Here is a 27,071-nt window from a genome sequence, read left to right on the forward strand (position 1 = left end):
CCGACTGTTGATATTCCTTATGCATGTGACAGGGTAATATTATTCTTCGTGAACACTGCCATACTGTATATATGTACCTTTTTTTCATTTTTCAAAGAAATGTTACCGGCGAAAGTCCGATTTTCGTATTTTGGGTGACTATCATGTAGCTTGAGCAGGTATGTTGATGTCATAAAATGTGTTTCACAACTTTGATAATAGTAGGTCGAATTAAGGCGAGTATAATGAACAGTGTTTTGTTGCTGCATTTTGACTAATCCTGTTAAACAAGTTTTGCGGTGTAGCGACGCCAGGTCTAGAATGTTAAAGTTACTGGCGCGAACTATTCAGTTGCGATGCGCATACCAGCAATGCAATCTGTTTTGTAATTTTGAATTTGAAGTGTTTTGACTTTTACCAAAACACGTGTGTCCGAGACGGACGATGTTGTTTCACTCGCCGGGTTTATTCTGTAAATAAACCTTTTTGCAGATACCACTCTGGGGTCCTGTCGTGTGTGTCACTAGCAATTTAAGGAGGGGTTACACATGCTCGTTCATTTCTCAACCAAATCTGGTCTGAATCTCGACCAGTTTTCGCGCAGTCCATTGGTTTTCGACTTAATCTCGTCAGAATGTTATGGTGTCCTCGAAAAATTCTCTTTGTCTAAGGTTAAATATCAACTCAGCTCAAGAAGAGCAACATTCGGGCGACAAAGCGAGATTTCGTCGAGATTTAGTATGCAACGCGAGATTGAGTCAAAACGCACCATATCTCTGAATATCGCAGTCTACGAAAGTGGTGCACTAATCTGGTTTGAATGTCGCCCCCTTTTCCGAGTTACGTCCTAATCTAGTGTTGTCGTCAGAATGTCGCTCTTCCCAAGTTAAGTTTGGGCAAATACATCAATTACTTCGAGGATACCGTAACATTCTGACGATATTAAAAGTATAGGCGACATTCTGACGAGATTTAATCCAATCAATGTACTGTGCCAGATTTGGTCGAGATTCAAACGGCATCTGGTCGAGAAATGAAAGATTTTCGACTAAATGTCGCACTATCGTTCAAATGTTGTCGTTCCTGTTTTGGGGAGATTGTGTATGAGAGAGCATCGCCGTATCCGGTTTCCATAGCAAAACGTGTCAACATCGTGAAATTATTGAAGGTTGTACACTTCTGGAAGAGACCTTTGTAACAAAACTCGACCTTTTTTTTAACTCCCATTAGGAGAGCTAATTTCTGCGTGTGAGGGTATACTTTTCTGATACGGTCAGCTCACCACGTACAGTACCACGAACAAAAAGACGGGTAAACAGAAATAATAATTAGACAAAGAGAAACTTCGTACACCAGCTACGCATTTGTCCCCCGTTAAAGAGATAAAAAGTCAAACCACTTATATCCTTAGATAGGTTTTACACTGATGTAAAGCAATTTGCCCGAGAATCTGCCGACAATTTTAGTTGGAAAACCCCAATACCGTTACATAAGACTCTATGTGGAAATTAACGCTCGTTTCTGGGGAAAATCTAAATATATGGCAAGGTATCACGAGTGTTACAACGGCCTTTATTGTTTAGTCAGTTACACACATTTTGTATCATCACAGTGTGATATAGAGTCACATAAAAGTCTGAAATAACAACTGCTCGCACCACTTGAGGCATGAGCTAACATTACTTGACAGTGAATTACATATTACTTCATTGAAACAGTTAGCATTTACAAAGGGAGAACAAACTGACAGTTTACTTTGGGCCTTTCTGGCTTACCAATGTAGTAAATTCTCACCCAGTCGTATCGGCCATTTAGATATTTGCCTTACGTACTGAAACGCCATTTCTTCCTACACGTAGGCCTACAGTGACGCTAGAGAGTTGCAACAATGTGGACGTCTGCTACGTCCCATCAAAGGACTCTATCAAATCATTCAGCATACAGGGAAGATGTGGTATCACATATCCCAGCCACTGTGTCATGTCTACAAAGTGTTAAGAAAATGAAACAATAGCCGTAGGAGGAGATGTTGACAAGGTAATGATTACGGACAGGTGGAATCACTGACAGACTGACAACTATGTCCTCCAGCATTATATTTATTTATCTCGTTGTTGTTTTACGCCGTACTCAAGAATATTTCACTTATACGATGGCCACCAGGTTTGCTAGCAGACCTTTGGAAAGTACGACCTAAGAGGAAGCCAACTTTGACTTGAACTTTGATAAAACCATCACAATATGTTCTATTTGTTTCCAAAGCGAACACTCAGTTCATCAAATACACAGTTTACTCATTGCACATTTAAACGCCAAAATCCCCTACTGTTCAAATGACATGCTTTACTTTGAAAACACTTTTTAAAAAAGTCAAATACTTTTACTTTCTAAGCACAACTATCTAATCAAATGTCATTTCTTCGGACTGCAGTGAGTGTTTGTGGTATTAACGATAAGTCATTCAAGCGAATGTCATGGATCCACATTGGACTAAGTGTTTACCATTTCAATAATCGACTGTCCAAGGAAAATGTCATCCAAACATATCTTAAGGTTTACTTGGTGTGTTTGTGTTTTCTTCAATAGGTCGGACTTTTCTCTTCCCGTAACCATAGCCACGGCTGGACGCTGTCATCGATGATTTGCCGTGGAGGAAAATGTCAGAAAACAGCACCACGCCATACAGAGCTAACAAAACCCCCACCCACACGCTGCCCAAGGTCACGGGTACGGCTCGCCGTTCATACACACTGCTACGTCTTCTTCTGTTTGACGACAAATTAGCTTTACTAATTTCCAGTCCTTGCACCAACTCCTCTATAAACTTCTGTTTTGTGATATTTTTCTTGGCAATTATCCGCCCACAAGGACACCAACAGGTGGGCTTTCTTGTCGTCGTTATTATTGCTGACGTTGATGACTCTGTTGTAATCAAGTGATTCAATGAAGACGACGCTTCTGTAACCTTGCTCTGCTTTGCCGATGTCTCTGCAAGGCAAATGGTCAACGTGGTCTTAGTCACTGTAAGACGAAGGCTGCCTCGTTAATAGCATACAATGAAACTAACTGGTCATTTTTAGACATACTACGGTGTAGCATTCTAATTAGCTAGACGTACGTCAGTCTTCCAAAACTTCTGACTGTTAGCACTCAGAAATTAACTGACGGTGCAACAGTCTCCCACAGCTGATGGCTGTCAGAAATTAACTGAAGGAGTAGCAGTCTTCCACAACTAGCGATTGTTAGCACTCAGAAATTAGTTGAAGGTAGAAGAATGTTCCACAACTATCGGCTGTTAGCACTCTGAAATTAGCTGAAAGTGTAACAGTCTCCCACAGCACACGACTGTCAGCACTCTGAAATTAGCGGAAGGTGTAACAGTCTTCCACAGCTATTGACTGTTAACATTCAGAAATTAAGTGAAGGTGCAGCAGTCGTCCGGAAGTATAGACTGTTAGCCTTCTAAACCTAGCTGAATTCTCAGCAGCCTTTCGCAACCAGCGACAGTTAGCACTCAGAAATTAGCTGAAGTTACAGCAGTTTACCGCAATTAGCAACTGTTAGCACTCAGATATTATCCAAAGATGCAATGGTCTTCCGCAACTAGTCATAGTGAGCACTCAAAAATAAGCTGAAGGTGTGGATGTCTTCCACAACTAGCGACTGTTAGCGCTCATAAATTAACACAGATGGCCTCTTGTTTGGAGAGGTCCACTTTTACAACTTATAATAAACTAGTACACCTCAAATATATACTTTGCACACTCCACGAATTTGCCTTGATGGTATAGTATATTATAATCAACTTGTAAATACCGCTAATATGGAGAGCATGTTATGGGGCCACTAATACAGTTAATCCTAAAATGTGAGATGGTCGGTTGTATTATTCTGTAAGGAATTCTTTTTTTCTTTAACTAATCGCGATTGCCTCACCATAAAATAAGGCAACCACACACCCCACAATATATCTGCTTCGCCAGTGTCCTCAAATACCATGTTTATGTAGGCCTTTTATTCAGATAACAATTCCTCAGGAAGAGCGTTGACGTAAAGTTAATTCTGGACTGTTTTTGTGACACCTTAGTTTAGAGGCGCTCTTAAAGAAGGCAAAGTGCTAATTCCAGATGTTTAATAGGTTGAAGTTAACATCTCTGTACTTTTCATGGCTTAAGCGATGTTGGTAGGTGGTGCAGAAGGTAATATCACTTAAGCATTTAAAGTAACAGTTAGAATAAAACGCTAGCTGAAGTGAAGTGACAAGAGATCGATTACGCTAGTTACGTGTGACCAATTGCCAGCTACATGTAACATACTGTCGTTGTTGCTCTGGTTTCACTCTTTTATATGATCAATTTACCTGAGGGTACAGTTGTTGATATAATGGGTGTCCATTGTGTCGTGGAGACTGGTTCCACCGAGTAACTGTCCCTTGTGGAGGTGAGAGCCACCGATGGGTTTGGACGGGCGGATTGACTGGACATCCAGTATGTCCTTGGCTTGGCGCTAGATGATGTCGTGAACGGACGTGATGTGGTTGCCTTCTCCGAAATTGATGAGTTGAAACAAGGGGTGTTCGGGTATTGATCTCCCAGCGAAGACGCTCCATCGTCCTCATTAACAGTTACTGTAGACCAAGAGTAAAACTGATTGTAGGCATATCTAGGACAGTAAAAGTCGAGAGTGCCCCAAGCTCAAGAAAACATTGCACATGTTAACTTAGTTAAGCTCCCTGCTGGGCACCACACACGGTGTTATTCAACACCAAGTTTTACTGTTGTGATTGAATGCCATGAACATAACGTGTAATGCAAAATACAAGAGGTCTGTTCAACTTATTATTGACGATTAACACTTTGATCTTATTAAATCAGAACTTACTCCTGAAACCGTAAACAAACTAAGTTGAACTGGGTGAAAACTAGGTAGGTGTATGGTGTCGGCTTGGGCCCAAAGTGATGCCTAGTCGCGTCGGCTTGGACCAAAAGTGATGCCTAGTTGCGTCGGCTTGAGCCAAAAGTGATGCCTAGTCGCGTTGGCTTGAGCCAAAAGTGATGCCTAGTTGCGTCGGCTTGGGCCAAAAGTGATGCCTAGTCGCGTTGGCTTGAGCCAAAAGGGATGCCTAGTTGCGTCGGCTTGAGTCAAAAGTGATGCCTAGTTGCGTTGGCTTGGGCAAAATGATGCCTAGTCGCGTCGGCTTGAGCCAAAAGTGATGCCTAGTTGCGTCGGCTTGAGCCAAAAGTGATGCCTAGTTGCGTCGGCCTGAGTAAAAAGTAATGCCCAGTAGCGTCGGCTTGAGCCGAAAGTGATGCCTAGTTGCGTCGGCCTGAGTAAAAAGTGATGCCTAGTCGCGTCGGTCTGAGTCAAAAGTGATGCATAGTCGCGTCGGCTTGATCCAAAAGTTGATGCCTAGTCGCGTCGGCTTTCGCCAAAAGTTTATGCCACCAACTTTATTTATACTGTGTATTTTTATAAGAAATTTTTCATTACAAACATAGCTATAATGTAAGCATTAGTACTTTAGTGGAAATCGAGACAAATAAAACTACATGTAAAGGTGCTTAGGTGCGTAGCGTATGGGCTTTTGGTCAGTTTGGGGGCTTAGTATACCAGCCTTTCATTCATTTATTCATTCATTATAGCGTCCCCCCTCCCCACACCACCCCATCTCTTGGCACAAAGGTGGCGCTCGAAGAACACACAGTTTTAGGCCAATCATATATCATATGGTGGGAACACAAACTGTGATGAAAAGTGTGTATCACATATATAACTTTGTCCTGTTCACACATATCTTGTTTGTGTGTAAGATGTGTGTCTGTATGTATCTGTGTTAGCCTGCACTCATGATGTGTCTTGGATTAGCTTTTATCCCCGTGAATGGACCTGACTGATAATATGTTTGAGAGTACTTACTTTGAAAGCAGTCTTTAGTCTGCAGTATGGAGTTGTAGTCAGTTACATGGTAGTTTCTCGTCAGTAAGAACGGATCCTGGAGATAGTACAGCTTGCACTCTTCTCGTTTATTATTATAGGTTAAGGCCCAGCATTCCAAGCCGGACCGAGTTTGTGATGTACAATACTGTGTACAATTCGCTTGGCTGACTGCATACATCTCGCTAGCTACAGTGGTGACAGACAGGGCAGTTTTTGCCTTGGTTTTAAATGAGCAGGGCGCAGCTGAAATATGAAATAAAAAACAAATGGCGCAACAAGATTAAGACACTGGCCAGAAAAGACACCTATCAAAGATGGTACCTACCAGAGACAACACCGACCAGAGATTACACCGACCAAAAATTACACCGGCCCGAGACCATAGCGACCAGAAATTACACCAACCAGAGACCACAGCGACCAGAGATTACACCGACCAGAGACCACAGCGACCAAAGATTACACCGACCAGAAATTACACCGGTCAGAGATTACACCGACCAAAGACCATACAGACCAGAGATCACACCGGTCAGAGATTACACCGACCAGAGATTACACCAACCAAAATACCATACCGACCAGAGACCACACCGACCAGAGACAACGCCGGCCAGAGGCAACACCGATCAGAAACCACACCGATCAGGGAATACAGCCAACAGAGATTACGTTGACAGGAGACCACACCGGCCAGAGAAGACTCTGTCATAAGGTCGCAAAGAACAGAGACCACACCGTTCTGAGAAAAGAACGAACACAGAAGACACTGACCAGAAATCACACCGACCAGAAAAGACACCGACCTAAGACCACACAGGCCAAAGACCACTCCGGCCAGAGACTACACCGACCAGATATTAGACTGATCAGAGACTACACTGACCAGAGATTACACCGACCAGAGACCACACCGACCAGAGACCAAACCGGCTAGGGACTACACCGACCAGATATAAGGCTGATCAGAGACTACGCCGACCAGAGATGGCACCGGCTAGAGACTACACAGACCAGAGATTACACCAGCCAGAGACTACATCGACCAAAGACTACACCGACCAGAGACCACACCGGCGAGAGACGATACCGACCAGATATTACACTGACCAGTGACGACACCGGCCAGAGACCACACCGGCTACAGACTACACCAACCAGAGACCATACCGACCAGAGTGTACGCCAGCCAGAGACAACACCGATCAGAAACCACACACACCAGGGAAGACACCGAACAGAGATTATACTGACCAGAGACCACAGCGACCAGAGACTATACACGGACATCAAACTACACTGATCAGAGACGACACAGACAAGAGACCACACCGACCACAGATGAAACCTACCTCAGATGACAAAGGTATCAAACTACACTAACCAGAGACGACACCGACCACAGGTCACGTCGAATACAGACTACAGCGAACATAGACCACACAGACGATACTGCCAAGGGGTCACGCCGACCAGAGACCACACTGACCACAAACTACACCGACCAGAGGAGACACTGACCTGAGACCACCGACCACAGACGATACCAATCAGAGAAGAAACCGACCATAGACAGTGTAGCGGTCTACACACAGTAAGCATACAGCGGTCCATACACATCGTAGCACACAGTAGGACGATATTATGAGAATTCACCAAAGAAAAGGCTTCTCACCTCTTTGATGCATACAAACATAACTTTCCTTCTGATTACATTTTGTTGTCCGCCATTCGAAGCCTTCCTGGCGTCCCCACGTAGTATAAGTACATATCCGGATGCAGAAGTCTGAGTTCAGTAAGTTGGGTTCGACTCCATGGAAATCAAGATATGTCACTGGACTACAGCCATTCACCCATACCACATGTCGCTGGCCAGGCGTTGCGAGAATCATGTTCATCCATATCTCCATGGACCGACTGTAAAGACAAACACAAAAAGACATTACAAGAATCATGTCAATCCATATTTCCATTGTCTTAATGTAAAGACAAATGCCCCCCCCCCCCCACCAAAAAAAAAAATTTGTCTTTTCATCCCTGTTCATTCATATCTTGATCGCCTGACTGTAAAGACAAACGCAAAAACATTACGAGAATCTATCCATTGTGTGACTGTCAAAGTCAGGAATATGGCCTTATCTGCATCTTATTACTCAAAAGGTAGGTGTAAAACTCAGGAAAATGATCCATATCTTCATCTCATGACTGAAAAGAAAGACGTGAAACTCAGGAAGATGATCCGTATTTGCATCTTATGGCTTTAAAAAGAGATGTAAAAAATCAGGATATTTTCCACATCTGCATCTGATGAATGTGAAGGGACAGATAGTAGTCTAACACAAGACATTATTAAACTAAAATAAATTTATGGTTTTCTTTTATCTTGGTGTAGTCCGAACCCCCACTGAAAAGAACGCAGAGAGAGGGTATCTACCCTTCAGCAGGTCCCTGACTAAGCCGCCTACATTAAAGCCACAGCCCGAAGGTCAATCCCAATTTCTAATGTAAAACAACCTTCACTTTTTTAACACTTACAGTGATGTTTTCCTCCTTAGCTCTTTCAAAATAGATTTGATATACATGTATTCCCTTTTCGTTTCCGGTTGCATCAGACGGCCCCCGCTCGCCACACATCTCTTCCGAGCTTCATTCCATGGGAAGACATTTACGAAATACTGGACATCTGTGCGAGTCGTTGGAATACCGGAAGCTTGTACTGACCCTACACCGTCAAGAACAGTTTAGCTTTAGTGGTGTAAAAGGAAAACTTTAGCTGATAGTTGTCATGTGACTAGCTCTAGACGTGACCGGTAGATATTGCAAAGCAAATAAAAAATGTGAATTATTTATTTCTTAAAACGATAAATACCGAAGTTTGAAAAATATATACAATAGAGGCTGGTATGAAATAGTTATATCTCTTTTAGTTGCCGTATCATCCCAGTGAAGGGCAGGAATTTCGCATATACCTCGAACAGAGTAGTGTAGTGCCTGTTATCGCAACTGCAGCAAACATCTAAGTATATAGCAAGTCTTACCCTGTCTCCTAAACATAAACACGAAAAGTGTCGTAACAAGTATGGAGATCATCATTGTCTGTCTGTTGACAGTCGTTCAGTACAGGAGGCACAAAGTCTGACACAGAAAGTATCACAGCATGTTGGGAGAATGGTGTCATAAACCAACAGACGAAGATCATTGCCTAGTAAACAGAAGTTATTATGTGGTTAAGCTTGCTTTCAACTGTGATTTAATATTAAAACGAATCAACAATTCTCCTCACGTAACACGTAACAGGTTTTGTAACAAGATAAGACACCTTACCTGACCGAAGATAGCAATGCCTGGCGTCTGTAGCCCGTCACGACAGGGAGCACTTCTTTCAGAATCAACCTTGATGGATTATCGACTAGTTTGTTTAACATTATGCATAATAACCGATCACTGTGTAACCTGTTGACCCTGTATCAAAGAATGGTACCGTCCTATGACCTTGAAGCGCGATTAGCTGTCCCTAAACAGTTATGATGAAGCTAGCTCTGAAGGCATGCACAACTAGCGCCTAAGATTTAAATACTGCTAAACTGCGCATTGTCGAAATTCTAATATTTACTTTACACTGATATATTTAAGTGATCAAGGTATATGTGAATATTGTTTTCTACTTGACAAGAATAATTTTTTAATCAACACTTTATGGGGCCTAAGATTTCACAGGTTTGTAATATATTTGTGCATTTTGGGCATTTCTTCATCAAAGTCCCCATCGTGTCATATCTTATAGTGCCAGACAATTTCGATTAATATACTATTACATGGATGGAGCTTTCAAACACAATAATACTGTTCACATGACGCACCAATATTATGTCCCATGATTGAACAGTGAAAAGCAAATTGCTGACAGCATGGTCCTTGCACACGTGAGTACAATGATAACCGAGAAAAACGTGCATATACCAACATGATACGTGATCGTAAATATCATCTGTAACTGATATCCCTACCTTCAGTTTGCTACTTCTGAGATAGTAAATAGATCTTGGTCGTGCACATCTTCATCTTTATGGCATAATTACTGTCCTATACCCTATACTATTCTCATAACATAATATGACCCTTACATTCCCATGGTACTCCAAGAGAGAATTGGAAAATAACGCTTGTTTACTGCTAATACTGGTATCGATGACACTAAGGGCAAAGGGCTTTGTTGTTTGTACTCTTATCCACTCATTCAAGGGAGAACGGAAAATGACCAATGTTTTACTGTCAGAACTCGTTACACGCACCTATGCGAGTGGGAAGATGACCAAGGGGTTACCGTGAGTAGTCGTATGCACGCGTTCAAGAGAGGGGGGAAATAGCAAATGCGTTGCTGTTAGTGTTGGTAAGCAATGCAGCCAGGGGAGAAGGGAAATGACCAAATGTTAGCATTTGTAATTAACACCGCCATGGGAGAAGGAAAAATGACTAGTGGGTTACTGTTACTACTGGTAAACACTTATCCAAGGGAGAAGGAAAAATGAACAATGGGTTACTATTAGTATTCGTTATCAACACAGCCATGGGAGAAGGGAAAATGACCAGTGGGTTATAGTTTTAGTATTCGTAAGCAACGCAGCCATGGGAGAAGGAAAAATGAACAATGGGTTACCGTTAGTACTCGTATGTACCCATCCACGGGAGAAAGGAAATTAGCCAGTGGGTTGTTGTTAGTATTCCTAATCCATGCATCCAAGGGAGAAGAGAAAATGACCAATGGGTTCTGTTAGTACTGGTATACACGCATCCTGAGGAGAAGGGAAAGTGACCAACAGGTTACCGTTTGTAGTCGATAAACGCGTCCAATGGAGAAGGAAAAGTGACCAATAGGTTACCGTTTGTAGTCGATAAACGCGTCCAATGGAGAAGGAAAAGTGACCAATAGGTTACCGTTTGTAGTCGATAAACGCGTCCAATGGAGAATGAAAAGTGACAAATAGGTTACAGTTTATAGTCGATAAACGCGTCCAATGGAGAATGAAAAGTGACCAATAGGTTACCGTTTGTAGTCGTATAAACGCGTGCAAGAGAGAAGGGAAAGTGAAAAATGGGTTACCGACTATAGTTTTCCTTCTACAAACAAGATTCTTTTAAATAATATTAAATTCTAACTTTGGTAAGTTTTTTGTGTAATAAAATGTGTTTTTGTTTTCAATAACACAAAATGCGGATTTTATAAACGTTTATTGGAGTTTATTTTTCAGCTGTTCCTCCATTACAACACATTACAACATTACAAGTGATGAAAAATGAACAGCTACAAGCAAGTGAGATAAAGCTGTGGAGCTACATCAGTGTGTCTGATCCCATCTAACCAAGGCTTATTAAATCGATACCCTCACAGTAATGGTTTTATTCTACTAACTACATCAACGTGTGAAATATAAACATAGATTGTTAGTTGAAATGTATATTTCTATTAACAGAAAGCAAATATGGCATTACAGTTGGTAGTGTATCTAATGTGTACTGCATGTAAGGCGGTTTAGAAAAGGACCTTAACCTCCCTTTGGCAACCTTTCATATACTAAACGTTTTGTTGTATTCACAACTAGAGTCACACAGTAAGGATTAGCCATCAACATTTTGGACAGTTTTACAGCATCACCAACTTTCTGTTCTGGTCTATTTTCTTACAACAAAACACAATTCCAAACGTGGCTTATTCACAAAGTTTTTGATGGATTACAACACATAGAATACGCTGTTCATTACTTGTTGTCAGATAATGCCTTAACAGTTAGTTTCTTAAAATGGGGAACAATATCCGAGAGCAGAATAACTCCGTAGATTGAAAGAAGAATGCCTAAGCCACAAGTGCCCAGTGCCATCGGCACCACTCGGCTTTCATACACACTGATAAGTTTACGTCGCGTCGAAGACAGATTGGTCTTGTTAATTTCCAGTTTTGCTATTAGATTATCTGTAAATTTCGCTTTTGTGATAATCTGAGGTCTTATAGGATGCTGAACACAAGGACAAGAGCAAAGTTGCCTTGATGAATTTGTTTTCGGGGGTGTCGTCCGTAAAGCTGTTGTTACTGATGTCGATGTGGGTGTTGCTGATGTTATGGTTGTTTCTGTTGTTGCTGTCGTGGCGGCTGTTTCCGTTGTTGTTGTTGTCGTTGTCGCTGATTCCATTGTTGCTGTCGTGGTGGCTGTTTGCGTTGCTGCTGTCGAGGTGGCTATTTCCTTTGTTGCTGTCGCTGTGGTGATTTCCGTTGTTTCTGTCGTTGAGGCTGTTTCCGCTGTTGCTGTAGCTTCCTTTGTGGCTACCGAATTGGGAGATGCTGGTCCCTGTGGTAGCAACAATGGTATTCGAACAATAGTCGCTGATGTGGCTGGTTTGTTATCTTCTGCAGTAGGAATTGAAAAAACGCCCATAGTTGTGGGTACATCTGATGTTCCTGTGAATCAAAATCAACATATATACATAGCAGGTTACGTCAAACAAACGACATAAGCCTATTCCAGAAATAGCGCTAGTGCAGCACAATGACGTAGGAGCCTGTCATCGAATCCACACGAATCCAAATCCAGCTCATGCTGCTTTCCTCAAGCCGTACTTGAGAAGGTCTTTCAGCGACCTGCGGATGGCTGTGGGTTTCCTCGCGCTTCTATCCGGTTTCCTTCCACAACAATACTGGCTACCGTTGCACAAGTGAAATATTCTTGGATACGGCGTTAACACCAATGAAATAAATAAATAACAGGACCATTTCCGAAGATGAGCCACGGACGTCAGATAACCACAGTCAAAAACAGACATTTTGCTTATGAACGGTTTTCAAGTGAATTCTTTTCAGACTGAGTAAATAAGATAGAAAAGTTCCTTGGAGAGCTAAAGTATGTTTTGCAGAACTATTCAAAATTATTATTATCTTGACTCTCTGTTTAAAGTAAATATCAAGGTCTGATTGATAACGAATCACTACTATCCCTCTTCACACGAAGACCGTGTGCTGTTGGTTTATAGCTGTTGAAGTACGCATGAGTAAAGCTTAATCCACAAAAGATTATTTTTTTTGTAAGATCAACACAACACATCCGTTATAACGTTTTCAATGGGCTCCACTGATAGTCGTGCCGCTGTGTGTCATCAAGCTTAACTGCTACGGTACTTTGATTTCTCGGTGATAAGACAATATGGCGTACATTACCTGTTGGCAATCCTGCTCTGGTCATTGACACTGACGTCATATCCGTCTGGGACTTTCCTGTTATACTGGCCTTATTTCCGGGAACAACTGTGTGGCTTGACGTCACACTGAGGCTATAAGCTGTGGTAGAAAGAGGAGTCGACGTGCCATCGATGGTGGGAGGGTCTCTGGTTGTTGCCAAGCATCTGGGAGATACAGGGGATTCAAAGCAAGGACTGGATGGTGTTTTATTTCCATGCAGCAACGGCAGAACATCTGAGCGTATCTCCACTGATAAAAACCCAGGTTAAAGATGAATCTGGTTATCAGATTAAACTGCCAAACAACATGGTGGGTAAGCCACAAATACAGAAACGTTTAACAAACAAACAACATGGTTAGTAAGGCACAAATACAGAAACGTTTAACAAACAAACAACATGGTTAGTAAGCCACAAACACAGAAACGTTTAACCAACGAACAACATGGTCAGTAAGCCACAAATACAGAAACGTTTAATAAACAAACAACATGGTTAGTCAGCCACAAACACAGAAACGTTTCACAAACAAACAACATGGTCAATAAGCCACAAATACAGAAACGTTTAACAAACAAACAACATGGTCAGTAAGCCACAAATACAGAAACGTTTAACAAACAAACAACATGGTTAGTAAGCCACAAATACAGAAACGTTTACCTGTCAAATAATCTAGCTAGCAAGCCACAAACACGGAAAGATTAAACATCTTAGTCTTAGCCAGTAAGACACAAATTCATTAACATGAAATTGACAAAAGACAGTGACCACGAGTAAGCCAACAAAAGACGTAACAAGTAAACCACTAAAAGCACAAGAACGAAAATTGAATACACCCAGCATTACATTAAAAACGCAACCATTAAGCTACTAAAGCATATCCTGTGTGAAATACACTTACTCTGAAAACACGTTTTTGTCATCAGAACGGAATGTCTGTCCTTGGTGGTTTCTATCTTGGCCAGGAAAAATGGATTGCTGTGGTAGTACAGTGTGCACTCTCCCCTACCTGAGTTATACGTGAAGGTCCAGCATTCCAAGCCGGACCAAGTTCGTGAAGTACACAGCTGTGAACAATCCCTCTGGGATGTATCAAAAACTTCACTGTCTACAGAACTCGAGTTCATTGTCAATGTAGTTTTGAGATGCTCCTGATACGTACATGGCACACCTGAAACGGTCAAGTTGTAACAGTGTCACTTGAGTCAAGAATTCACTTTAATAAAATTGAAACGGTCACGTTGTCACGGTTTCACTTGACTGAAGAATTCACTTCAATAAAATCAGAATCCCTTCCCTACTGGAGTAACCACAAATGACAGTCATACAATGAAAGCATGTCATAATCCTATTGGTGAGATATTTGTGGTTCCTGCTGCGGACAAACATTTGGAATATACTGGGTTCTGACATTATCTGACATCCACTAGAATTATACAGAAAGATGCATAGGCCTACCCTCGTTGTTTACAGATTCTACTACAACATTGCCGAATATAAACTTGACTTCTGATCTAACATTTCTTCCGATTCTACGTCCAGTCTCCGTCACAGAGATTAAAACACATTGTATTATAAAAGTCATAGCATCGACGAGAAAAAGTGGTAAATGATCACATGTAACTGGTGAAATCCGATGTCTTACCGATTTATCCCAGATACGGGTTTTATTCTAAAACTGTTCGTGTAAAGGCTTCAAAATTAGTAATTTAGACACCCCCTAGCAACATGGCTTTAGGGGAATTAGGGGAAAAGATAGAGTGATGTTAAATGCAATTTAGTAGAAATCTCATTTCAAATGAAAAAGAAGTTCCTCTCAGCGGCCCCTCACGGCAGCAAGATTTGTGTTGAGAAACAGAGGCACGTGACATAACGCCAATGGTTGTCGGCGTAAGCCTACCGATCTAATGTGGACGACCGATTCATATCCCTGTAGTTTCCAGCTAAACAGCCCACACTTAGCCATCACACTTTCCTCCTCGTCTATAACATGACAAAATCTTAAAATGCCCTCTGCATATCAATGTGTTTCAATTTATTTATTGATTTATTTCATTAGCGTTCATCTGATCTGATTGGAAATTTATGCTGCACTCAAGAATACCAGTATTTCAGTTATTCCAGATCAATATGCCAAGCCAGCTATCTTTCAAAGCGCCTTTCACATCAACCACTGTCCATTTCACACAAAGATGGATACAATAACACACAGCTTACTAAATATTGTTTATCTTTCTACGAGACAAATACATGTATCACGGTATCTACGACAACTGCACACAAGAGATGTTTGAATAAATCGTCAATATTTTACCGCTTCTTTCTAACAGCCATTATTGTAAAATAACAACAGAGAGTTAACGCAGGCCTATATGATCAGGGACATGCAGTGAGTCTTCTGTTGACCACATACACTTTATCGTTTTTGCTTATGTCTTATACACATATGTTTTCAAAACATTTTTTTATAAACGGCGGCAGTCAGATGTATTGTATGTAGAAAGCGGTACAAGACTGGAAGAATTCCAAGAAGTGACCTTGTTAGTACCTGTGGCTACAAGGTCGCAACTATGGAACCTCTTGTCAATAAATGAAATCCACAAACCCATATCTTGTGTGCAAATGAACCCAGGTTCTCTGTCTTTGTTATCACATGGTGTCGTCCTCCATTCAAAAACGTCTGAGGTAGTGGTTCTTCGTTGGTAAACCACCCGCATACAAAAGTCCGTGGAGAGGTTGTTGGGTTCTCCACCTGGGAACTGATGGTGGCAAACTGGAAGACAACCGTCCACCCAAACGACTGAGGCTTCCCCTGGATAGACTAATATCATACCCAGCCACACGTCAAAGTGCTCTCTGCTGAAAAACAGTTCAAAATTTTGTTCCTAGATTCGGCTTTGAGGGTACAGTATTATGTGTCACACGGCAACACCAAATAATTGTTAGCAGAGATGATAACACGACGTGTTCTTATCTATTACAGTGCGATATCAAATGATTTTCAACTAAAGTGAACATGTGCAATTCTCTTTTCTAGCACAATGTCGAAGGATTTTCAGCCAGACAGATAATGCAGAAATTATTTTCAGTCAAACTAATAATTCAGCATGATGTTTTCTGTCAAAATTCATTGTAAATGATTTTTTAACAAACCCATCATGTGCAATGTCCTTTTCCGTCACAAAGTAATACCAAAGTCTTTCCAGCCAAACAACACGTGCGCAATGTGCTTTTCTTTCACAATGCGTTTCCTAAATGACTTTCATTCAAATTCTGTGGTATTTCAATATAATAATACATGATCTTCAGCCAAACTGATCATAAAGACAACAGCATGGAGAACTTAGCTAACAAATGGTCACACGGTGACATCCAACCGATTGTCAGTTAACCTCAGTTTTTTGTTCTTATAAATGCTCAAATGGTAACAACTTTAATACGACAAAAGAAAAAAAAAGAGAAGAAAAAAAAAACAGATTTATTATTAGACCACGTCATTGGTCTAGAATTACGCACAATGCCATTTTGTTTTATCAGTCAATGCAAACAATACAGAGGAATCCACCCTTTGACTCTTAGCCAACCAGAGAATCAGGATATTGAGGTCATACTGCCTTAACCTCTGATACAAAATGACTACTCCATGGCATACAAAAGCATAGCCGCGACAACTGTGTGTTAGTTGGCAAATGGTCACAGGTAACCGGTGAAATACGGTCTCAAATGATATTTAGCCATACTGATCAGGCAAACCGTCCTTTTCTGGCACTCTGTGACACCTAATGCAAGAGGGCCACATAAGAAAAGATAAGGTTGTTGTATGTAAAGAAAAGAGAGGTTTCTATTGCGGCGACGGTAACTGTGGCATACGTCGTTTGAACATGAACCCGTGTGCATATGGTCAGTACATATGACTTTGTATATATAATCAGTTTTGGAACCAGTTAGTATATAGTCAGTACCGGAACCAGTGCGTATATAGTGAGCGTATCAACATGTGTACATGTAGTCAGTATACGAGCCTGTACATTACTGTACTTAGCCTTCATGGTAAGTACGCGGGTCCACATATATGAACATAACTGAACATACATGTAATCTGCATGTGAACCTTTGTGAATTTAGTCAACATATAGGATAGTGCATACACAGTTTTCACATGGGACATGTAGGCTATGTATTTAGTCAGTATGTGAACATGAACATAGGCCTACATATTTTCAGTATTTGGAGTAGATGCACACAGAAATCCACACGCTAACTGCATACGCAAATGGCACTGTTGACGTCAGATGTGTCTACCTTACTGCCATCACACTTAGTTCGCGGATCACGGATCGGTAGTAATCCCACTCCAGGCGAGTTTCTGGCTGAAGTAAACTTCCTCCACTTCTGTTGCAGATATCGTAGGCCTCATTCCACGAGAAGATGTTCGTATAATACTCTACTTTTGTCAGATTGGACGGTATAGAAGCTGTAAAAGTCAGAAAAACAGTAAAACAGTATGCTGGGTACTTCGGAAAGTATTGTAACGTAGGACGTGGTTTGGAATGGCTTTACATTGTAAAGATAATAATACAACTTTTCCCCATTACTGTTAAAACCCAGTCAGCTTGGTCACAATGAAGCCATATTACAGTTGAAACTGGACAGCAATGAACAATACTGTGCAGCCATGGACAAAACAGGGCAGAAATGAACAAAACTGGGCAGAAATGGGCCATACTTGGCACCAATGAACAAAACTGGGCAACAATGGATAAAACTGGGCAGAAATGAACTAAACTGAGCAGCAATAAACCAAAGTGGGCAGCAATGAGCTAAACTGGGCAGCAATGAACAAAACTGGGCATCAGTGAACAAAATTGGGCAGCAATGAACAAAACTGGGCATCAGTGAACAAAACTGAGCGGCAATGAACCACAGTGGACAGCAATGAACAAAACTGGGCATCAGTGAACAAAATTGGGAGGCAATGAATCACAGTGGGCAGCAATGAACAAAACTGGGCATCAATGAACAAAATCGGGCGGCAATGAACCACAGTGGGCAGCAATGAACAAAACTGGGCAGGGTGAACAAAATAGGGTAGCAATGAACGAAACAAGGCGGTAATGAACAAAACTGGGCAACAATGAACAATAAAAACTGCCATTGTAGGCCTACACATAAATCTGAACTGCTCTGAAGTGGTAGAAAACCAACAACACAATGGTTTCAAAGAAGATTTCCAGGAACAGGCTCAAATACACATCCAGTTGCAGTTTCAAATGAATGTCCCCCCAAAGAATTTTTTACCCGTTTTTTAAATTTTTTTTTTCGCCAACGACGCACAATTCCGGAACAAGGTACTAAACTGACAATCTCAATACACAGGGTGGATGTGAGAGCAGTGCTTACCGTTTGTCGTGTATACAGAGCAACAGAGGCTGGCTGTCAGGAATATCGCCTTCATGGTTTTACAGTGTAGGCTGGAGTGTTACACTGTCTGCTGAAGGAGAAATGAGCAGAGATGACAGATGGGAGACTGCATTGTCTGTACTGTATACACTCAGGGCAGTCGAGATTATTGCAAATTATTAATTAAACACACACTTTTTTTTAAAAAACGCCATTCAACGTTTGTATTTCGCATGCGGCCACATGCACACGAATTTTGCATAAAGGCGCAGTTAATAAAGGAAAATTAACTTGTCAAACAAGTAACAAGTTACTTGTTAAAATTTAGAGCGCCATGTGAGGGATTTGAACTTAACACCAGTATACAAGTGGTTAACGATAATCGCAGGTATCTGTTAAGTCACAGTATTATTACGATGACGAGTTTCGACGGGTCAGTCCCTCTCTCTTCAACACACTACTACTTTTTCTGCCAGAGCGGTGACGCTGAGAGTAAACCCTTGGATCCAAGGCAAGAATACAGGGTTATGTGTGAATAAACTTTAGATTGAATAATTACAGAATAACCAAGACTACTTGTATCCACCTTACTTTCTGTTGATCTTATGAAGCTGCTTACTACTGAAGAAGAGTGACTGTCCCTCTAAACGCAAGTATCGTTCTCATCCAACATTTCCCGCAGCGCACAACCCATTTATTACAAACCACTATTCCCGGACACCATTTTAAATAGATTAGCAATCACGCAAATGCACTGATATAAAGGTTATTGAGTGTCCATCAGCAAGGTAGCCCATTTAGACCGTTTACACTGAACATTCTGGAGGGAATCAATGTCTCAACACGTCTGTTCAGTTATTCAAAAAAAGAGTAATAATAATTAACCCTTCAACCAAAACTGTCAGTATCACGATATTGGTTTTGGATGGAACAATTTTGAATCAGAATCGATATCTCGATATAGGCTTTTAACATAAATTACAATATATACAAAGAGTGTATCGATGGTGACGATGGAAATAGATTGACATGAACTTTGTGGTATAAATAGCGCAAATGTATAATTACTTACTTTTTCCCTAAAAGAAACTAAAAACTGGAAGATAACTTCACAACCATCAAGATGACAAGTTATCAGGGATGGACAAATGAGTCAAGTATGCATTGGCTGCCTTCATATCCGGACTAGATTCCTATACCTGTTTAGAAATTGCCTTAAAAATAAAATAAAACAACAAAAGGCAATATTTCTTTTTAACGGTAAGACAGGGTTCGTTCATTCGGAAAAATCAAGGAGCCGCGTCGCATGTTTCATTCTATAAGCCCACACACAAAGGTAACCACAGCAAACTGTTTTTCATACAGTCCTTACAACTTAACTAATAAAGGCTTGTGTATCGATAACACCTGGAAATACATGTGGGATACTCTGCTGAATGTGGGCGAGTCACATTTTATTTACATAGTTTAAACTTACAAATCACGGAGACTTATGAAGTTATAAATTTATAGATGTAGGAGGCAGATGCCAGTCCAAAATGAAACATTCCTGACCCTTCAATGATTGCTACCTTTCATTCTCCTCACTATGTCAAATAAAACTTTGCTGAAAAAATGCAACCTTTAATACTTAAAGCGGATATTATTTTGCATTTATGCTACAATTCCGGCTTCTTGCAGAGGTCACTGCTAATGTTGGAGAAAACCAGACTTGACAAGGGTGTAATAAGCTGTCTTCCGCCTGGTTGCTCTTGTGTTGTACTAAGCCCAACGGTTTCATATCTCTGTGGTAATGGGGTACAAGACGGGCGCATGGCAGACACCCATGAGGTTTTGATGCGACAGTCCTCCATGGGCGTAGAGAGTGTGATGTATGACCTGATCGCTATTGTCGTTACAAAGGATGAACTCTCTTTGCGGGTCTATTATATAGCAAATTATGATTATTAAATTATTATTTTATTTAAATTGATTAGGATTTATTAAATATTAACTAATAAATCGGGACGTGCTATTACAATGTGGTGCACCGGTCAACATTCGGTAATCCTTGGTCGGAAAATACCGCTTTGCAACATATTCTGAGTATTTCAGAGCAAAATGTTTTTTGAAGACTAGGTCATAGTTTGAGATATAATCTTGAATATTGCATGCATTTGTCATAATAATTTATAGTTATCTTTTATATGTTATCAAGCATGACAGTTTTGGTGAAGGTTCTCGTCAAATCTCTATTCAGTCTACAGGACAAAGTGTCAACACAGCTCTGAGATAAATATTGACGTGAGATGTCACCGAGAAGTGCAACCATTGAGCGCTTGAAAGTACAGGTATTGCCATCTTTATAATTTGTCAGGTATAATGCGCGATAGCATGGGACAGGTTCTTTACAGTTAACCATTAAGACACTTGATCAATAAAGCTTTGCACTGGTACTTGGTACCATTAAACATAGCTTTTAGTGTTAAACAATACATGGTTCAAACATACGCTGTCTATGAGAACGTAGTGTGTACTTCAAGTCACACCCACGTATGTACATGTATGTTTATATATGCAAGTACAGACTTCTTTGTAGGAAGCTATGGATGGAATGGGTTATAGCAGAAGTAGATCTATGAATAAACTCGTTCGATCCTTCACACGGACATTCCCGACAGAATTAAGTCTGTAGTGTACACACTGTGTGAAAGGCTAAGGCATATGGTTGATTGTCACAATGCTTGATGAGCTAAGAGAGGGTAAAGTCTGTTGAGTACACACGGTGTCAGGGTGTGAAAGGCTAAAGCATATGGTTGATTACCACAACGCTTGATGAGCTCAGAGAGGGTTAAGTCTGTTGAGTACACACGGTGTCAGGGTGTGAAAGGCTAAAGCATATGGTTGATTACCACAACGCTTGATGAGATAAGAGAGGGTTAAGTCTGTTGAGTACACACGGTGTCAGGGTGTGAAAGGCTAAAGCATATGGTTGATTACCACAACGCTTGATGAGCTCAGAGAGGGTTAAGTCTGTTGAGTACACACGGTGTCAGGGTGTGAAAGGCTAAAGCATATGGTTGATTACCACAACGCTTGATGAGATAAGAGAGGGTTAAGTCTGTTGAGTACACATGGTGTCAAGGTGTGAAAGGCTAAGGCATATGGTTGATTACCACAATGCTTGATGAGCTAAGAGAGAGTTAAGTCTGTTGAGTACACACGGTGTCAGGGCGTGAAAGGCTAAAGCATATGGTTGATTACCACAACGCATGATGAGCGAAGAGAGGGTTAATTCTGTTGAGTACACATGGTGTCAGGGTGTGAAAGGCTAAAGCATATGATTGATTACCACAACGCTTGATGAGCTAAGAGAGAGTTAAGTCTGTTGAGTACACACGGTGTCAGGGCGTGAAAGGCTAAAGCATATGATTGATTACCACAACGCTTGATGAGCTAAGAGAGGGTTAAGTCTGTTGAGTACACATGGTGTCGGGGTGTGAAAGGCTAAAGCATATGATTGATTACCACAACGCTTGATGAGCTAAGAGAGGGTTAATTCTGTTGAGTACACACGGTGTCAGGGCGTGAAAGGCTAAAGCATATGGTTGATTACCACAACGCTTGATGAGATAAGAGAGGGTTAAGTCTGTTGAGTACACACGGTGTCAGGGGGTGAAAGGCTAAAGCATATGGTTGATTGTCACAACACTTGATGATATGAGGCTGTTAAGTCTGTGGGGTACACACGGTGTCAGGGCGTAAAAGGCTAAAGCATATGGTTGATTGTCACAATGCTTGATGAGCTAAGAGAGGGTTAACTCTGTTGAGTACACACGGTGTCAGGGCGCGAAAGGCTAAAGCATATGGTTGATTGTCACAACGCTTGATGATATGAGGCTGTTAAGTCTGTGGGGTACACACGGTGTCAGGGCGTGAAAGGCTAAAGCATATGGTTGATTGTCACAATGCTTGATGAGCTAAGTGAGGGTTAACTCTGTTGAGTACACACGGTGTCAGGGCGTGAAAGGCTAAAGCATATGGTTGATTGTCACAATGCTTGATGAGATAAGAGGTTGTTAAGTCTGTGGGGTACACACGGTGTCAGGGCGTGAAAGGCTAAAGCATATGGTTGATTACCACAACGCTTGATGAGATAAGAGGCTGTTAAGTCTGTGGGGTACACACTACGTGAGTGTGTGAAACGCTAAGAGTATGATGTAGCCATATTTAGTAAAATCTTTACTGCAAAACTCAAAACATCAGCGATGCTTTAATACATTTAATCGTGGAGTAGCCAGTATGGGTAAGAGAGGCGATCTTTCATGTGTCACTCTGGCATCAATTTCATCCATCTTTTTGTGTATTCCTTACCCTTACAAAAACAAACAGGGGTTGAGGCTATCAAACTCACTGCAGACAGTAAGACTATAATACATAGGCCCAGCGTACGTGAATAGTTCAAATTTGTTAACATTTCTAAAACAATAATAAAAGTAAAAAAGACTAAAATGTCATTTGATATTCCCCCAATACTTTTTATATAGAAAAAAAGACATTTAAAGGTAAGGATACTTACGATGATGGAATTTTTATATAGAAAAAAAAGACATTTAAAGGTAAGGATACTTACGATGATGGAATTTTTATATAAAAAAAAAGACATTTAAAGGTAAGGATACTTACGATGATGGAATTTTTATATAGAAAAAAAAGACATTTAAAGGTAAGGATACTTACGATGATGGAATTTTTATATAGAAAAAAAAGACATTTAAAGGTAAGGATACTTACGATGATGGAATTTTTATATAGAAAAAAGACATTTAAAGGTAAGGATACTTACGATGATGGAATTTTTATATAGAAAAAAAAGACATTTAAAGGTAAGGATACTTACGATGATGGAATTTTTATATAGAAAAAAAGACATTTAAAGGTAAGGAAACTTACGATGATGGAATTTTTGCATAGAAAAAAGACATTTAAAGGTAAGGATACTTACGATGATGGAATTTTTGCATAGAAAAAAGACATTTAAAGGTAAGGATACTTACGATGATGGAATTTTTATATAGAAAAAAAGACATTTAAAGGTAAGGATACTTACGATGATGGAATTTTTATTTTCATAACTGAATGAACTTCGCTGTATTCATGTGACTGAAAGTTAAAGTCAGCAGGGTATCAGATATCTTTGAAAATACCGAACCGTCGTGAAATTCACACATTTGCTTGGGTATTAATATTGCATGTTAACATCATACATATTGAGATGTTACCTGATTACCTGTGTTGTTTATTTGATAACACCTGTACTAAAATAAAACGGGCGGGTAAGTGCGTGCGTTGTTGATAACTGTCACACTCAAGACAAGTCCAATACAAATGCCACCAACCACAATAAACTCACATGATGTTATGGGAGAGAAAAAAATGGAACAGATAACTGAGTTACTAATTCAGTGGACATAAATGGGCTGAGATTTTGTGAAGCCATTCTCGATCTCAATGTGTCAGCTCTGTCTTGGCAGCTGATCGCAAATTCCTAACATTTGTGTTCACTGACGGCCTGTTTCTACGCTCAGAAAGCTGCCTCTGCAGCGCACGATTAATAGGCGCACATCACATCAGCATTTCTTCCGCCATGGACTATCATAGCAATGTGGCAGAGATTATACGCCAATATCCATATACATAGGACTTCACGAACTTTACCACTCTGGTACATGCAACACAGTTATTGTAATTTTTATTTTTAACATTTTTGTGGGTTCAGTCTGAGAGTTTTTACTTCCCATCCTTGACCAGACCGCTTGCAAGAATTGCCTAGCTTTTTCAAAAATGTGAAAAGATGTGAGTATGTTGTTTATTAGCTGGTCTAAGTCTGTGAGAAAAAAGAAACTGCCTAAAAAACTGTCCCAAAAATGAGAAGAAATAGGGCATATATGCCCTGCAAGCAGATCCTAAAAATTCTTGTCTGAGGTTGATTTTTGTCGTCACACATTCTGGAAATGTGGAAATGCAAAAATATGTATTTTATATCACCTGATAATGCCTTTTCACAAATAAATAAATAATTCTCAAAACGACCTGGTAACAATCAGATAATAAATTAGGACAAGTAATTGTATTTTGACATACTTTTTTTAATCATTCCTTTTGTGATACTTAAAAGAATTTTGAGTTGTGCTTTGAAGACATGGATGATCATCATCAAGTGAGAGTGCTGCCTCATTGAATACAGTTTTTAAAAATTTATAATTTAACTGTACTTGGCCTATCATAGTCAAGACTACATTAAACCTGGCCTCTCATGTTCCTTCCAAGATACCAATAGCTTTCTGAACATCACACTGTAAGAGTTTATAATAAAAGTGGGCAGAGTCTGACAAATCTTGGTCCTCATCTGTGGCACAGCTCTCCAGAATCTGTCCTAAACTCTCCTGACATGCTCCAGGACTCCAGCTGAACAGCTTCAGGCCTGCTGTGAGGAAGCTTCTTTTCAGGAGAGAATCTGCTTGCTCTAACCAGTTGTCTATCAGGTCCTCCATGATGTATGCCCCCTCAGGTATCTCCTGCCTGTACCGACCCAGCAGGTGGAGGAACGCTGCTTTTCCCAGGGGCTCTGTGAGTAAGCAGTACTTCCCACACAGAGACAGGACGATAGGGGCCAGTTCTCCTGTACTGTCCACTGCCAGCTGCTCCATAACCTGTACCACATTAGACAGCGTGTGGCCCAGGCTAAGTTCCACTAGATCCTGAAGCTTGGAGACACATGCTTGCAGACCTGATGGTGAAGCACGTGCTACATCGCCCAGGTTTGCCACGGCTGCGGCTGACACTTCCATGACCATATCTGTACAACTCACCCCCAGCTCCTCCACTACCTCCGTCACATTGGCCTCTGTCACAAGACTTGCCAACAACTGCAGTCTCTTCACCTTGATGTAGGGGGCCTCATTGTGCCGGCAGAGAAAGGCATGGGTGTAGTCTGTGAAGGCAGCTTTACATTCAGGCATAAAGTCAGCTACCAGCTCCAGTATTGTGTATGTGAGCTCAGGGTTTCCTGTCGTCAGTGATGACAAGACAGTGTCTCTGGCCCTTATAAACACCTCTAGTCTTAAGTCTGCAAACTCTGCCACAATACAGAGAAAGAATCTCAGACAACTGGTGGAGACTGCCAGGTTAGAATGCTTCAGGAAGGAATCAATGATGTTCATGATGTCAAACATTTCCTCCTCGGATTTGGGTGAGTACTTGGTGAGGACAGAGAAGACGGTCACCAGGCCCCAGTCTGTGAGCTTAGGGAGGGTATTCAGGAGGTGGTGAGCCATGCTCTGGTTGATCACCACCCCTCCTTCTGTCCTGAGCACCTCCTCCAGCACAGACAGCGTATTGACCACCACGATCGGGTCACTGTCCCGGATCATACCGTAGAGCTCGTCCACTAAACCCACTTCTAAAACAGCAGCTGAGGAGACTGCGTGCAAACGCTGACAACAATTCACAGCCACTCGCCTCACGTGGGCACTTTTGTCCCGCAGCCCCTGGGGTAAGCATTTTAAACAGTAGTCAAGGAAGGCTTCATTCTGGATTGAGCAGAGCGTTTTTAGGGCCAAAGCCCTGGTCATGGGGTTACTGTCGTTGGTGTCTGTCATCAGTGTGTTGATAGCCAACAGAGTGTGTTCTTTCTCCCCACGGCTATACTCCACCAGGAAGTGACAAGCTACCTTCTTCACAACCAAGTCTGGGTGAGCCAACAGCTTTACCATAGGGGGCGATAACTCAGTAAGGTCCTGCCCAAAGCTCATCATGGTCAGTACCTGTCAATGACATAATGTTAATGTTGAAGTCAGTGGCAAGTTCTGAGTCTAGAAGAAATATACTACAGATGTAATGAAGACAACAATTTTACCTCAATGTATAAAATTTCTGGTACTGCTACACATTGTCAGTTGAATGAATTTATTTTATTCATTTATTTCATTGGTGTTTAACGCCATATTCAAGGCGTTGTATATATTCAACTGATACAACGGCAGCCAGCATTATAGTGGGAGGAAACCGGCCAGAGCCAAGGAGAATCCCACGACCATCCGCATTTTGTTGGCAGATCTTCCCACGTAAGTCGGAGGGGAAGCCAGCCTGATCGAGAGGCACTTGAACTCATAGCGATCGCATTGGTGAAAGGCTTCTGGGTCATTCCGCCGTGCTGGCGTGTTATCATAGCTATCATGAAAAGCTATCTGAGATTTTCCTGAGCAAATAGTTCCTTTTTGCAGTAAAACAGTAAAACAAACCGAACAAGACATGGGGATTCGGCTGAAACAAGTTTAGGCTACATCGGTCTACTCAGTGATCAGCTTTCGTCAGCCAGAGATAATGACAATTAGTAGGCCTAACTGTTTACCCGTTTCATTACACTTCTGCACATCAAGTGGTCATTGTACATTTCCTGGCTGCTGAGGAGAGTTGACAACTCATCTAGATTGACAGCACATGGCACAAACCCCGTTGACATCTTCCAAATCTGATTTGCCCTTTTA

At 41.2% G+C, this 27,071-nt stretch overlaps 2 protein-coding genes across 2 annotated transcripts; both read right to left on the reverse strand.

Annotated features, from left to right (window-relative positions):
- Positions 1-2,527: 2,527 nt before the first annotated feature.
- Positions 2,528-18,598, reverse strand: LOC135466881 (uncharacterized). The gene is made up of 8 exons (XM_064744636.1): positions 18,544-18,598; positions 17,446-17,617; positions 13,121-13,305; positions 11,677-12,367; positions 7,776-7,833; positions 6,589-6,658; positions 4,340-4,606; positions 2,528-2,967 (listed from the first exon to the last, which is right to left on the reverse strand). The coding sequence occupies exons 1-8, from the start codon at positions 18,596-18,598 to the stop codon at positions 2,528-2,530; spliced, it is 1,938 nt and encodes a 645-aa protein (XP_064600706.1).
- A 5,220-nt stretch (positions 18,599-23,818) lies between these two features.
- On the reverse strand, positions 23,819-27,071 carry LOC135468712 (AP-4 complex subunit beta-1-like). Its single transcript, XM_064747109.1, has 2 exons — positions 26,936-27,071; positions 23,819-26,348 (listed from the first exon to the last, which is right to left on the reverse strand). Exons 1-2 carry the CDS (start codon positions 27,044-27,046, stop codon positions 24,837-24,839), a joined length of 1,623 nt encoding a protein of 540 aa, XP_064603179.1. The 5' UTR covers positions 27,047-27,071; the 3' UTR covers positions 23,819-24,836.

Source organism: Liolophura sinensis, chromosome 6 (assembly GCF_032854445.1).
Source record: "Liolophura sinensis isolate JHLJ2023 chromosome 6, CUHK_Ljap_v2, whole genome shotgun sequence".
Lineage (NCBI taxonomy): Eukaryota > Metazoa > Mollusca > Polyplacophora > Chitonida > Chitonidae > Liolophura > Liolophura sinensis.

Excerpts from the sequence above, each read along its gene's own strand:
- LOC135466881 (XM_064744636.1), bottom strand. The coding sequence starts at position 18,598 with ATGAAGGCGATATTCCTGACAGCCAGCCTCTGTTGCTCTGTATACACG. Across the intron at positions 17,618-18,543 it reads CTCTGTATACACGACAAACG|CTTCTATACCGTCCAATCTG; the intron begins GTAAGCACTGCT and ends TGACTTTTACAG. Across the intron at positions 7,834-11,676 it reads AAGGCATTATCTGACAACAA|TCGGTCCATGGAGATATGGA; the intron begins GTAATGAACAGC and ends TTGTCTTTACAG.
- LOC135468712 (XM_064747109.1), bottom strand. The coding sequence starts at position 27,046 with ATGTCAACGGGGTTTGTGCCATGTGCTGTCAATCTAGATGAGTTGTCA. Across the intron at positions 26,349-26,935 it reads GCAGAAGTGTAATGAAACGG|GTACTGACCATGATGAGCTT; the intron begins GTAAACAGTTAG and ends TGTCATTGACAG.